At 41.7% G+C, this 13,437-nt stretch overlaps 2 protein-coding genes across 2 annotated transcripts in view; one reads left to right on the forward strand and one right to left on the reverse strand.

Moving 5' to 3' along the window:
* Positions 1 to 1,359, forward strand: part of lamp2 (lysosomal-associated membrane protein 2) — a 31,370-nt gene extending 30,011 nt beyond the window's left edge. Inside the window, exon 6 of the mRNA XM_084332480.1 lies at positions 71 to 1,359. Coding sequence (XP_084188606.1) covers positions 71 to 213 — 143 coding nt within the window. The 3' untranslated portion in view covers positions 214 to 1,359. The remainder of the gene's footprint in view (positions 1 to 70) is intronic.
* Positions 1,360 to 3,944: 2,585 nt separating this feature from the next.
* atp1b4 (ATPase Na+/K+ transporting subunit beta 4) lies at positions 3,945 to 12,902 on the reverse strand. The gene is made up of 9 exons (XM_084331685.1): positions 12,769 to 12,902; positions 12,461 to 12,530; positions 10,827 to 11,046; positions 8,157 to 8,285; positions 6,663 to 6,767; positions 6,042 to 6,241; positions 5,324 to 5,380; positions 5,088 to 5,180; positions 3,945 to 4,876 (listed from the first exon to the last, which is right to left on the reverse strand). The coding sequence occupies exons 2-9, from the start codon at positions 12,524 to 12,526 to the stop codon at positions 4,715 to 4,717; spliced, it is 1,032 nt and encodes a 343-aa protein (XP_084187811.1). The 5' UTR covers positions 12,527 to 12,530; positions 12,769 to 12,902; the 3' UTR covers positions 3,945 to 4,714.
* Between the last annotated feature and the right edge of the window lie 535 nt (positions 12,903 to 13,437).

A 13,437-nucleotide genomic window follows, 5' to 3' on the forward strand; every position in this document is an offset into this window, starting at 1 on the left:
CATTCATTAACCATTGATGTTTGTCTTCTCTCCAACACACATCCACTCCTCTGCTCTCTTCATTCTCTAGCTGAGGAGTGTCCGGCTGAACCTGACGACCTCCTTGTTCCCATAGCTGTCGGAGTTGCCCTTGCTGTTCTCATTTGCATTGTGCTACTGGCCTATTTTATTGGGAGAAAGAGAAACCTAGCCAGTGGCTACGAGTCTTTCTAATTAGTCGTGCCTTGCTCAGATCTCCGTGATAGGGATGTGAGTTTCTTGACTGAATGGGCAAGTTCAGAATTTTGGACCCTTAGTCAAATTTCGTCAACCTGCCAGTGATATTGATCCGTAGAGTCCTTTCTCAGCACAATCCATGCTTGTCTTCATGCTGGAGACCCGCAGTCCCCATCCCTGGAAGGTCAACAGGGCCATGCTCCAGTCTGTACAAGCCCTGAAATAATCACTGGGGAAACCTACATTGAGTGCACTGTGGATGTTTGTGATTTCAGGACTTGTACAGACTGGAGCCATTACTTTACATTGGTTTTGTTGCAAACTAGCCAGAGCTGCAGGTTGTTCAGTATGAAGAACAGCATGGATTGTGCTGAGAAAGGACTCTGCAGATCGACAGCATCACTGGTAAATAGGAAATGGCGCCAAGGGGTCCAAATGTCTGAACGTACCCTTTAATTTAACAGCAGTTTGGTGTGCTTTGCCTAATTGTCAAATTCACCTGATGCTCTGTGGGCCTGTTTTTATTGATGTTTCTATATAGAATTCATTTCCTTGTCATGTTATTATGATCTATACTCTCTTAAGAAATTCCATATCTTGTTTTCCCTGAATACAAGGCTGATAAGACTGCTGAAGGGGATGCTGATATGATGAATAAGTTGAATTGATTCTTTGCTTATGTCTTTGGAATGTTAAATGACCCTTTTCCCCACATTAGATTGAGGTGTGTTGCTTGCTGACCACAAAAGGTTTCCCTACAGATCAAGACCTATTCTCCTGTTGAAAATCTGGTTGCTGTAGACGTGTAGGATGCAAACGGTCTTGCTGTGTTGTTCAAGCTTACCCCCCCCCCCTGTCGTTAACTGTATTGTTTGTGAGATTCTTATACTAACTCCTATGTTCACCAAAATCTTCTATTGACTAAATCGCTAACCTGCTATCTCTGTCTCCTCTTTCTCTTTCCCTTCCCCTTCCTCTCTCTTGTCAGCTGAGGAATGCTTCCTGGACTCTGATTTGAGCTTTCTGGTGCCCATTGCTGTGGGTGTGGCGCTCAGCTTCCTAATCATCCTTGTGCTTATCTCTTATTTGATTGGGCGAAGGAAGAGTCGCACTGGCTACCAGTCTGTATAATCCACCCCAGCTGCTTCTGTCTCTCACCCTCCCACAGCACTTACCAAACCTCTCTTCCTGTAAAGCCAGCCTTCTATCTGTCCCTCTCGCTTCCCCCGACCCTCTGCTTCAAAGGCAATTCCTAAATGTCTTGTTTCCCCAAGCGATGACGGCAAGGTTAACATTGGCTAGTTTCTTGTACAGAGTTTAAATTCACCTTGGTAACCACCCCAACAGTGATTTTTGTAACCTGACCCCTATCTGTTGCTGTTTAGACACCAAATGACTGAAATCAAACACCCAAACAAGTTATTGATATTGCACCTGGTCTGTTTGGTTATAAGCTGCATGAAATACAACGGCCTAAGTAGGCATTCCATTTTCTCTTCCAGAAAGACTTTCAATAGGCTCTTTTCTCTCCATTAATGTGCTGTATAATATGTATGTGTAAATTACTCTTGTATAGAATGAATGATGTTGATTTTCGATGACTAGGGACTTCATACAGATAATACCATGAATGTACGGGCAAGCCAATAGAAATTCAGAGCCATTTATTATAGTCATCCACATTCATTGTTATTCAAATTCTAAAAATCCTGAATAGGACTTCTTCCATTTGTGAGTTCACTATAGGTAAAGTGTTCATCTGCGTGAAAATGTATTTTTTGCACATGGGTTCACTTGGTTGTAGCTCAGTAAAAGGGACACTAACTTTTATCAAGACACTTACCAGCATTTCAAGTTGTGTGTTAAAAAAAAAAAAAAAAAAAAATGTAGGTGTTTATTTATGTATATTTCACTAATGTTAAGTCCCCTCTCAGGGAAAGGAGATAGGAGGTAATTTCTTGGTCCCAGTTCCCTTACATGTCTACTGAAAAGTATGTTTCTCTTTTTGATCATTTAACTGTGAATATATTTTGAATTAATTAGGGGGAGAGATATCCCATAAGCATAATTGTCCTTAAATGTCCTATCCATTCAACCATTGACCAAAGGGTAGCAAATTGTGGTGCAGCTGTTGTCTTGGGTCTGGTTTACCGATAGACTTGGATTGGCTACATTGATCACCATGTGCACTGACCCGATGTGGATACTAGAGATTAGGGTTGGGGACGAGAATTCAATATTGTTTATTGTATTGTATCAAGAACTAAATTAATGATAACGACCACATATTAACTGACATTTCTCTCAAAATAAGAGCTTTAACATTTGAGTGGGTTTTATTTGAAAATCCCAAGAGTTTTGGTTTGATATCACACTTTGCATTATCATGCAGTTCAGTGCAATGAACAGCAAGCAGATTATTTATCTTGTGATTTTGCATACTTGAACAGATAGCGATATATCCGTATCAAAAGAATTCCAGATGATTGTCGTGATGTGAATTTCATTCATATCGCTCAGCCCGACAAGGGATTTCATATTTTATTACCATACTGATTCAAATACTAAAGGTCAGATGGCTGATACTTCATTCTGGCCTCAGACCTCATCAATTACATAACATAACATTTCAATGTAGCACATTAACATAAGAGACCACAATTAATAGATTTATTTTGATGTGTTCTTAAATTGTGCTTCTTTCCACACAATCTTCAGTTCAGTACCAATACATATTACAGGATAATTTCCCCATACAGTTTTGTGCCTTTTGTTGCACTTCTATTTAGCTTGTTATGAAGCTTGTCTCCATCTGATGAAGAATGTGGTATGATAAGCTTGTTGAACTTAAATGGGGAACAGTTTAAATAAAGTTGCTTTCTTGTTTTGTATCACGTTGCCCTCTTTATTTCATTGGCTTTGTGTTTCTATTTTATTGTCGAGTTGCATAGCGATTGCCACAAGGGCATACGTCTTGTGATGAGCACCCTTTACAGTAAGTGGTTGTAAAGCGACTTTTGCTGTGTCACTTTGCTGTGATGTTCAGGACTACATCAGACTTTGTACGGTAACGTGGTTTTTATAACTCATGGTGGACTACGGTGCTATGACTGTCACTTTTCTGTCGGTACGTCCCAAGTTCTCCTTTTCAGGCTACACATGCCTATGGAGACTTGAATGTATTGCCGAGAACAATAGACTTCATTTATGGTTAATCTTGTCCAGGGAATGCTTGGAATCTCAGTTATATTGTATGTGCCACACTTTGCACCAAATGTGCGTTCACGTGCTACAGTGACGTACGTAATGACCCTTCTTTTAGTGATTGAGGTAATCTTTCATACACATTTCCTATTGAATAGAATTCAGTTTTAACAGATCTGTGTACGCTATAACGGACCGTTCATGACAGCCAGTGTGGCAAAGGTTAATCGCGGTGAAACAATGACCTAGTAAGCATATATTTCTTAGGCTTTATTTACTGTATAAATTATGGTTTGGCCTGCAGCAGCCTGCTACCTATAATTAAATCTCATGGGAAACATACATATCAGAATATTGTTTTTATTATAAGAACTATGATAAGAATAAATACAACATGGATACGAGTTTAGTATAACAGTTCAGACAAGATTAATTATATTACAAAAAGTTTTTGTTTAAAAACAGAATTTGTTTAAGTTTCACAAGAAAACAAACTATTTCACAGTATATCTCTTTTATTGATCAGTCCTCTGTAGTATTTCATTTTCAAAAGCAGTCATAATGTTTTTACAAAAGAAGGCAAGAAGTGGCTTATAGTGCTTATTCATAACTATAATACTGACCTATTCAACAATAAAGTAATACTGTATTCACAGTTGCTCATTATTTCTTTTTTTTTCTTCTTTTTTTTTACTGTAAGTACAGTATAAGTCTGGCTTTCAGACAATGTTTGTGTGATATATGTGTGGACTCCTTAAAATATACATGTTTGAAAAGTATGCAAAACAAATTAGTACACACTTTGATTTCACACCAAACGTGGGACACAAAACCATATCCTAATTCAACAGTAATTCTAATTGTCTATTAATGTTTTAAGTCATAATTGGATTTGCATAGCTAGAAAGGCTACCTATTGGGCAGTGTATAAAGGTGCCTTCTACTTCATGAACTTTAGTTGTATTAATTTAGCTAATTATTACAAAATATCAGGTATTCAATGGTAATCGTTTTTTCTACGTATCTTGTGCTCAGCACTGTGTCTGCGTGTGTATGTGTGATTGTGTGTGCGTGCGTGTGTTCCAGTAACATTCTCAATGTGCAAGCGTACAATAAGGAATGGAAGAATAAGCAAGGGATTGTGCCTTTCCAGCAGAGGGCGTGTGCGAGTATAATATGTGAGTGAAATGGGACGGAGAGAGATTGGGAAATCTGCTTATTCTCGTGTAAAATAACGGCTCAACATTATGAGATTTGTCATAAATGTTTCCCGTCTGGGAATAATAAATTCTCCTTATGCTCCCACGTCCAGAGTGAAGGTCACGCTTCCCAGGTAGCGGTCGGTGGTGGAGTCGTTGATGATCCCCTTGCCGTTGAGTTTGCATTTTATTTGGACGTGAGTGTCGAACTGCACGTTCCCAAAGCGGACGGCCACAATCGGCGCGGAGTAGTTCACCTGGAAATTGAAGAGATGGGAGCAGAAAAACACGTGATAGTTAGTTTCAAGTTTTGTTTTATTTGTCACATATATAAAGTACATGCACATTACAGTGAAATACTTGGTTCTGTATGAGCCCCCTGATAATGTGCTTCATACAGTAAGAAATTAATAAGAATAAAGTCCAAACACTATACAAAATACCCATAAGGATGAGGAAACCACTTACATGTCTATTCTTCCCATAGTATGGATAGTACTTCATATCGAAAATGCTTTTAGGAAAGAACTGAAGTTCTCCTAGGACATCCGGTGGCCCTTTCTGAAAGAGTGAAAGAGGACAGGTTTTCTTGACTTATCGTGGCACAGTATCATTGTGACTTTTTTTTAAAGAGATGTTGTTACTCTCAGTTTATGACTGAGATGAGGTTCAATGTAGGAATGCATTGCTGACAGTGACTGTACCTTTACTTCACAAGTCACATTTATGGCTTTGCCTTGTCCAGGCAAATACCCAAGGATCTACAGGAGTAAACAAATTAATCATTATTACCACAACACACAGATAATGCCATAACCAATACAAATTAATACATAAATACACACTTCTGCATACACTTAGTTTAGTTTTGTTGGGAGATATCATCTATATGTTTGAATAATCTCCAAAGTCACCTGGTTGGTGACTTGGTGATCAACCTGTGTTCAATCTGTCTTTTCTATTTAAAACTAACATAAAAACTATTTTGTGAACTGAGGCACATACTGGTGAAATTCTCAATTCACTATAGGTTGGTTGGTAGGTGAAAAAGTTAGTTTCATGACCTAAGAATCACACTCAAATAGTTGACTTCTGAGCAAGAGATAAGATACTAGCATGTTTAGTAGCTGAAACCTTGGGAAATAGAATATTAGTTACCTTACCATATTTATACAAAAATAAAGGTTTTATCAGTTGTTATGCACTCCCCAAAATGGCCACGAGAGGTCAGTGATATGCACTCCCCAAAATGGCCACGAGAGGTCAGTGATTCTGAGAAGAGTGGATACTTCTATTGTTCAACAAAATCATAGGGTGCAAGTATCAATGGTCGTATCATAATGGTGGATGCATTCTGAAAACACTTTGAAAGTTCATCATTTGACTAACATACACACACACACACATGAGTGTGGGTCTTACCCGGTTCATTCGAAGGAGGACACATGGCTTTCCCTGGGAATAGCCGTAGTGGGGGTCCTCAAGGCCTGAGCAGTCCCCCAGCCAGGACCTCTTGAACTGACAGGATTTTCTGTCTGCAATATCCTCCAAGTCATCCTGCATGAAGTACTTCTCCTGTCCACAGCGGATGTTCTTGCGCTCCTGGACACCGTCATTATATGCTGAAAGTGTCGAGAAAGAGAGTGTGCATGTGTGTGTTTGAGAGTGGGGGGGCAAGAGAGAGAGAGAGAGAGACATAGAGGGGGGACATCAATAAACTGCGCAGTAGCAGTACCCTGCCAGACTCCGGCCTCTGATTAAGGCAGCCTTGACAAAAGCTGGGTGTGAAAAAAAAAGAAGTACTCAATGGCTGCACACAAAGAGGCTTCCCTTCCCAGAATCCCCTGCAACAGACAGTTGGAATGGGGGACAAAGGTAGGGGAGAGGGGGATTAACTCGCTGTGTGCCTAGCATCATTTCAACATGGCCCCAACAACCCCATCACTTCTCTCCAACACAAACAAACACTGTCCTAGGCAGTTTCCACAACTGCAAACTCACATTGCTTCTCTGCGGCACAGCTACAAAATGACTTCAACTCACGTCTAAGATATTCATCCATAGACTTCGCATATTTCTTCCAGGACTTGCGATCGGAGGCATTAAAGACGATCTCATGGCCGTCTAGGTGTGGTGCCATCGTCATACCTGCCAATGGAGACGCACAGACAGTCAACTGTGCCGATATTGAAGGACAATCAATGGACAGAGGGATGGTAGGGGGGAGAGGGGAACGGAATGGGAATTGTGGAGGTGGAAAATAACTCATGACATTTACTCTACTGTAATTGAGTAGATTTTTACACTAGAACACTATTCTTGTGTTTTATACTTATTTTATGTGCATTTTATGCATTGCTCTGCCTATTTTGTGCTCATTATATGTCTGTCTTTTCTTTTACTGTTGTGAAGCACTTTGAGCTGCAATTCTTGTATGAAAGGTGCTATACAAATAAAGTTTATCATTATTATTATTATTATTATTATTATTATTATTATTATTATTATTATTATTATTATTATTCTTTTGAGTACCTTTAAAACGCCTGTACTTGAGTTAGTTGTTAGCTATATACTTCTACTTTTACTTGAGTACATTTCATTTTTGATCATAAGAGTAGTGAGTTAACCTGACCCATTACACAGAACCATCTGGCTAGTTGTCCTTTGAAATGGTTTGGACTAGGGCCGGAACTTAAAAAAAAAAAAAAAAAAAAAGATACTTGGCAGTTCCTCAAAGGGTGCTGATTGGTCTGAACCACTGTGGTTTCGGCACAAGTGCATAACTTTAACCCTTTCACTCCCACACTACAGAAGGTTAACCTTTCACTACCACACTACAGACGGTTAACTGGCTGTAGTGTGGTAGTGAAAGGGTTAACCTTCTGTAGTGTGGTTGTGAAAGGGTTAACCCTTTGTCATGTGGCAGTGAAAGGGTTAACCTTCTGTATTGTCTCAGTGAAAGGGTTAACCCTTTGTTAGTGTGGTAGTGAAAGGGTTAAGTCTAACAAGATGGGTTCTGTCATTTACAATAAGTCACATCAAAAGGAATACTCAAATAATTTAGGAGGTATGATATCAGAACAGAACATGCACAAAATGATTTTCGTTTGAAAGCAAGTAAATACTTAAGACATTTTTTGGAGTGCTACTCTTTTACTTTTGTAAGTTTCTGACGTAACAGAACTTCTGTATTTAAGTGTAACTGACGTAACAGAACTTCTGTATTCAAATGTAACTGACGTAACAGAACTTCTCCTGTATTTAAATGTAACTGACGTAACAGAACTTCTCCTGTATTTAAATGTATCTGACGTAACAGAACTTCTGTATTCAAATGTAACTTACGTAACAGAACTTCTTCTGTGTTCAAATGTAACTTATGTAACAGAACTTCTTCTGTATACAATTGTAACTGACGTAACACAACTTCTCCCATACTTAAATGTAACTGATGTAACAGAACTTCTTCTGTATCTGAATAATATATTTCAGTGCTGTTTCCACCTCCGAATGTGGGGTGAATGTTATATTTACCTGGTGGTGTCACTCTATCATTGTAGGTTGGATGGTAGGGACTAATAGACCAGAGAAGACAAAACATACAGCCACAAAACATGGCCGCCAGAAATATATAAAGAGTCGAGTAGAAGAGGAGGATGAGGCCTAGGGAAGAAAGAGGAAAATTGGTTTTAATATTGTGAGATGAATATTTCTTCTACAATATGCAGTTATGAATTTCAGAGCACAGCATGCATGTGGTTTCAAAGAGCATGCCGGTGTGATTTGAGTGGATGACAATAATGAAGTATAAAGACATTCCAGTTCTGTTGTGACTGCCTGTTGTGTCTACGTCCTACTGTCTTTGCTCAGGGTGATCACTCATTTGTTTAGTCATACAAAGGCACTGTCTCCCTCCCAAGTCTGGAATTGGAAATCGTTTCAGCTATTTTATTGTGGAATCCACTGTACTGATCTTATATGAGGATCCTGCAGAGAGGAAATCCCTAAGAACTTGTATTGTTCCACAATTTTCAATTAACACTCCATTAGCAACTAATCAAACTAAACGTGCCCTAAATTAAATGGCTTTTGCTGTGCGGGGCAATTTCACAGGGGACTGGTTGCAGCCAGCCTTGCGTCCCCAGAGCCACAAAGGCCTTTCTGTTTAAGCTCAGTGAGAATTCTCCCAGCTGTCCTTTCACTCAGGAACAGAGTGAACCTCCGGTTGCTATCGTAGTGAAGGTCTTTTGCAGCAATAGAGGCCCGGGCCAGCTCCTAGGAGCCCCAATCACCCCACTCTGGTATTGTGTCCCTTCTTACACACTCTTCTCACAGAACACACATCACAGGCTTCTACTGAGACCCTTTCTTCCTCAGACACATGGGCCCCATTCCTTCACACGTTTGCTCAGAGTGGTTTCATCTCCAAAATGAGCTCCTAGCCTGGGCTCTTATTCTGTATCATTGGGAGCGTGCATTTCTGCTTCTGTCCTTAAAGCAAAACTTCCCCTTGATGTCAGCTTCTTGGTGATTGTGTTCGTCTGCTGTTGCATATGGTGGAGCTGAGGGAGGGCGGTCAAAGAGTTGCACAACGAGCGACTGGCCCTGAATAGGCTGCTCCATCATCCTTGACTTAACAAACTCACCAGGAAAGTCGGTCCGCACCAACTGCTGTAATTTAGCATTGGGCTCTCTACGGAAAGAACACTCGAGCATCTCTGCGTGCTCGACTGCAACTGTGGGGGTCACGATCATGCTAAGGTCAGCTATGAGGTCATGGAGGCTTTGGGAAAGAGGCAGAGGAAATCAGTACGATGCATGAGGAATGTGATTCCTGGCCAGTGCAAGGCCCGGAACAGTGCACCCCCACTGGGGACGCATCCCAGGCAGTCTGTTTTTGTCGGGACTGCTCCGAGTTGTCCATGCACCTATGTAAACATTGAGCCCGGGGACACACACATACATACTCACAGCACAGAGCCGGGGGACACACACACACAGAGCCGGGGGACACACACATACATACTCACAGCACAGAGCCGGGACACACACACACACACATACTGACAACAGAGCCGGGACACACACACACATACATACTAACAGAGCCGGGACACACACACACACACACACATACATACTCACAGCACAGAGCCGGGACACACACACATACTGACAACAGAGCCGGGGGACACACACACATACATACTAACAGAGCCGGGACACACACACACACACACATACATACTCACAGCACAGAGCCGGGACACACACACATACATATTGACAGCACAGAGCCCGGACAGTGAATGGACCAGAGAAGCATTTCTAAGCCCCTAAACCATCCCCAAGTTTATCAAGCATTGGAGATTATTTTAGCTGATTACAAGTGTAATACAATTATCTAACTATAAAGGAAGGAATCTCTGCATGACTGTGTGTGTTTGTGTGTGTCTGCGACGCGCATATCTCGGGAACCGTTCATCTGATCGACATCGCGCTTGGTGTGGGTATTGCCAAGGACCCAGTGGAGTGCAGTGACAAATTCAGTGCCATTTGGCCAGATGGTGGTGCTATAACAACAAAATGTACGATTTAGCCTGTAATTTCTGAACCGTAATTCTTAGAAACAAAATCATATTCCATATTATCATTGATTTTCCAGGCCAATCTATCCACTTAAGCCACGCCCATTTGCAGGCCATTTGGCCAGATGGTGGCGCTATAATGACGAACCGCTCATCCGATCAACTTCACACTTGGCTGGTGTATTGCTCAAGACCCAAGGGACTGTAGTGTGTAATTTGGTGCCATTTAGAATATAACAAATAACTACGCATATCTCGAGAACCATTCACCCGGTCGTCTTCACACATGGCAAGTTTATTGCTGAGGACCCTAGGGGGCGCAGTGTTGAATGTGGTGCCACATTTGGCCAGATGGTGGTGCTATAACGACAAACCTTATGTTCAACACGTTCCGCACGGTCATGCGCTCCAAGGAGGCACTGACTAGCCTACTGTATTTATTGGGTTAGGCCGGGTTAGGGTTGTCACTTCCGGGGGGCCAAGCAAATTACCACTTCCGAACGGGCACATACTCCGGATGGGCACTGCACTAATCCCCCCCCCCCACACACACACACACTCCCCACACCCCACCGCCCAAAAGAAAAAAGAACCCGGTTTCCCTCCCTCAACTCACCCCAGCTCTTTCCGGAGCGACCCATGAATTCGCCGGTCTCCGCATTCCATAGGTATGACTTCACGTCGACTATCTGCTGGTGGAGCGACCTCTCGGGTAAAGGCTTGCGCTTCCATTTCTCGAAGTTCAGATCCTCTGGCTCCAGCGGCCGGTGTTCTGCCAGCCTCTCCTGGTCTAGCTCCAGCATGTGGCCGTGCTTCTGTGACTTCTGAGGATGAAGCTGGGAGAAGCACACAACAGAGCGGAGCTCAGGGAGAACTTTGCAGCTCACGTGCCCTCAATCCACGACATTTGTACCCTAATGCAGGTTTTCTCTTATAATGCCAATAAATGTTTGCGTAAATTTTGACACATGCAATATCAACCAGTTATATATAACATTAAATTAAATGAAATACTACTGCAGGGACGTGCACAGGACTTTAGAGGGGCAGGTGCTAAAAGGCTGAAAAGGGCACTATATGTGTATGTTTGAACCGAGCGGGCATAGCGCAAGCCCGATTTTTGGGGGCCCTTTTATGCTTTTTGGGGGGGTTTGGTGATCAAATATTGAATATTGAACTATAATAATCAGTGCAGGGGCTCACTTATCCTTGAAAGACACTTTTATCACTGACTTAAAAGGCCCATACATCTCCAGAAATGTTCAGGGGGGAGGGAATAAGTGCTTACCCTACAGACCCCAATAAGTGCTGTATATTCTGTATTGGTTTAATATAAATGCATTTTTTATTCCAATCCCGATTTGTATTTGAGATTCCCATCGGACTTGACTTCTTCGTGTCCCTCAGTGAGTGTAATACCAGCATTCAACTGTATGCGCCACAACGGTTTCTATCATCATCATCATCACCACCCACGCTATGCATAAAATATATAGGTCCGCGGAGAGGCACGCTGAGGAGGCCGTGCAAACTGCAATGGAATACGGGGCATCTCTCTCTCTTTACCTAATATTTTGATTCTATCCTGACACTTTTCAGTTGGAAGGGCAGTCTATATGCGCAACGGTAAAAAAATTAAAATTAAAATAAATTTTTTTTTTTTTTTATGGGTACTTTTTTATCCACAATTTTTTTTAATTATTATAGGCCTATAATATGGGTACTTTTTTATGAGGCTCAAAGGGCAGGTGCTCAAGCACCCCTTGGGCTCTATGTGTGCACGTGCTGCCACTACACAGCAATGAACACTGTGCTGATGGTCCATCCCCTGTTTCATTAAAGTATAGCCCCGCTGGGGACCCCTCTGGCCCCCTCTGGGAGAGCGGATCTCCCCAAGTGGACCCTCCTGCTTGCAGCTGCAGAGAGCAGAGCTGGAGAGTCACTCGAAACTCTGCAGCCACAGAGCAGGACAGATTCCCAAAGGAACCACGGGGGCTTCAGAAAGTCACGTCCATCATCAAGTTGGATCTTAGAAGAACTCTTTGTACCATAAAGGATCCACATGCCAAGAGGATTTTCACCTTATTAAGAGTTTTGTACTGTGCCCCCCCCCCCTTTTTTATTATTACATTATTGTGTTAATAGTCAATTAAATTATTATTAGGCCTACTGCTGACATAAAGGACACCACATTGATATATATTGCGATATATTGGATAAAAGTGTTCATCTGTGATAAGGTGAACTTACTGGATTTGATGGGTCGTTTTCAAGGAGCGCCTCCTCAGCCCCTCCCTCTGTGGAATTTGGCTCCATGGTCCTTAACAGGGGGGAAATGTACTTGTTAAACCAATCACATACCCTCCCCGTCGAATTAAAGTGCCCCTTGCAAACATGCAAAGTCCAATTGCATTGTATATTTTAGAAATTAAATAGAAATTGCAATTAATTTCACAGTGACAACACATCTGTAACTGTAACTAATAATTTTGAACTGTAATCAAATCAAAGCAATTATTGTAACAACTATCTCAATGAAGAACAGAGCAGAAACATACCTGAAGTTTTCTTTTCAACGAAACCGTCGATTAATGTCTTGAAACCCTCTTGACCCCTAGATGAACGAATTCAAAATTGGTCAAAAAGTATTTGGGGATTTCATTAGAAGATTTTACGCACGCAATGGGAGCCGAGCACGGAGAGCGTCCTCTCAACTAGCACGCATCATAGTGAATGAATTCTGGAGGGAGAAAAACCGGGGGTGGGATAGAAAGTGTTTTTTTTTTTTTTTTAATCCCAAAGAACTTTTGGCACTGGGGAAGGCTGATGCACTGCACTGTATTCTACACACGCACACCAAACTCCCATTGTCTGTTGAGCTGGGCTAAGACTGAGGCAAAGCCGGCGCCTGAAAACAATATTTATAGGTTAATTATCTCACACAAGATGCTATTGTCAATCACCGCCTGTGTAGATGCATGAAGGGCGCCGACAAAGCCTATACTGTATTTATTGGGCCCTTTTTGTCTAATGTGGCATGACTGTGTCAACAGTTTTAATCAATTTTAAGCATTCACGCAAAAACTCAAATAAATGCAATTCCAATGATAGGCCTGCAGGCTTACATCATGCATATTGTTGTACATACCAATCCTGTTGCCAACTGATGCCTCCATACACTCTTGTCATGCACCACCTGCTTACCATAAGCACTCGTTATTGAAGTT

Source organism: Notolepis coatsorum (genome assembly GCF_963971535.1).
Source record: "Notolepis coatsorum genome assembly, chromosome: 16".
Taxonomy (NCBI): Eukaryota; Metazoa; Chordata; class Actinopteri; order Aulopiformes; family Paralepididae; genus Notolepis; species Notolepis coatsorum.

Bases quoted from the DNA above. Each gene is read 5' to 3' on its own strand.
- atp1b4 (XM_084331685.1), bottom strand. From the start codon at position 12,526: ATGGAGCCAAATTCCACAGAGGGAGGGGCTGAGGAGGCGCTCCTTGAA. The intron at 8,286-10,826 runs GTGAGTTGAGGG...TTTCTTCCCTAG, and splicing joins TCGCTCCGGAAAGAGCTGGG to GCCTCATCCTCCTCTTCTAC. The intron at 4,877-5,087 runs GTAAGTGGTTTC...TTCAATTTCCAG, and splicing joins ACTATGGGAAGAATAGACAT to GTGAACTACTCCGCGCCGAT.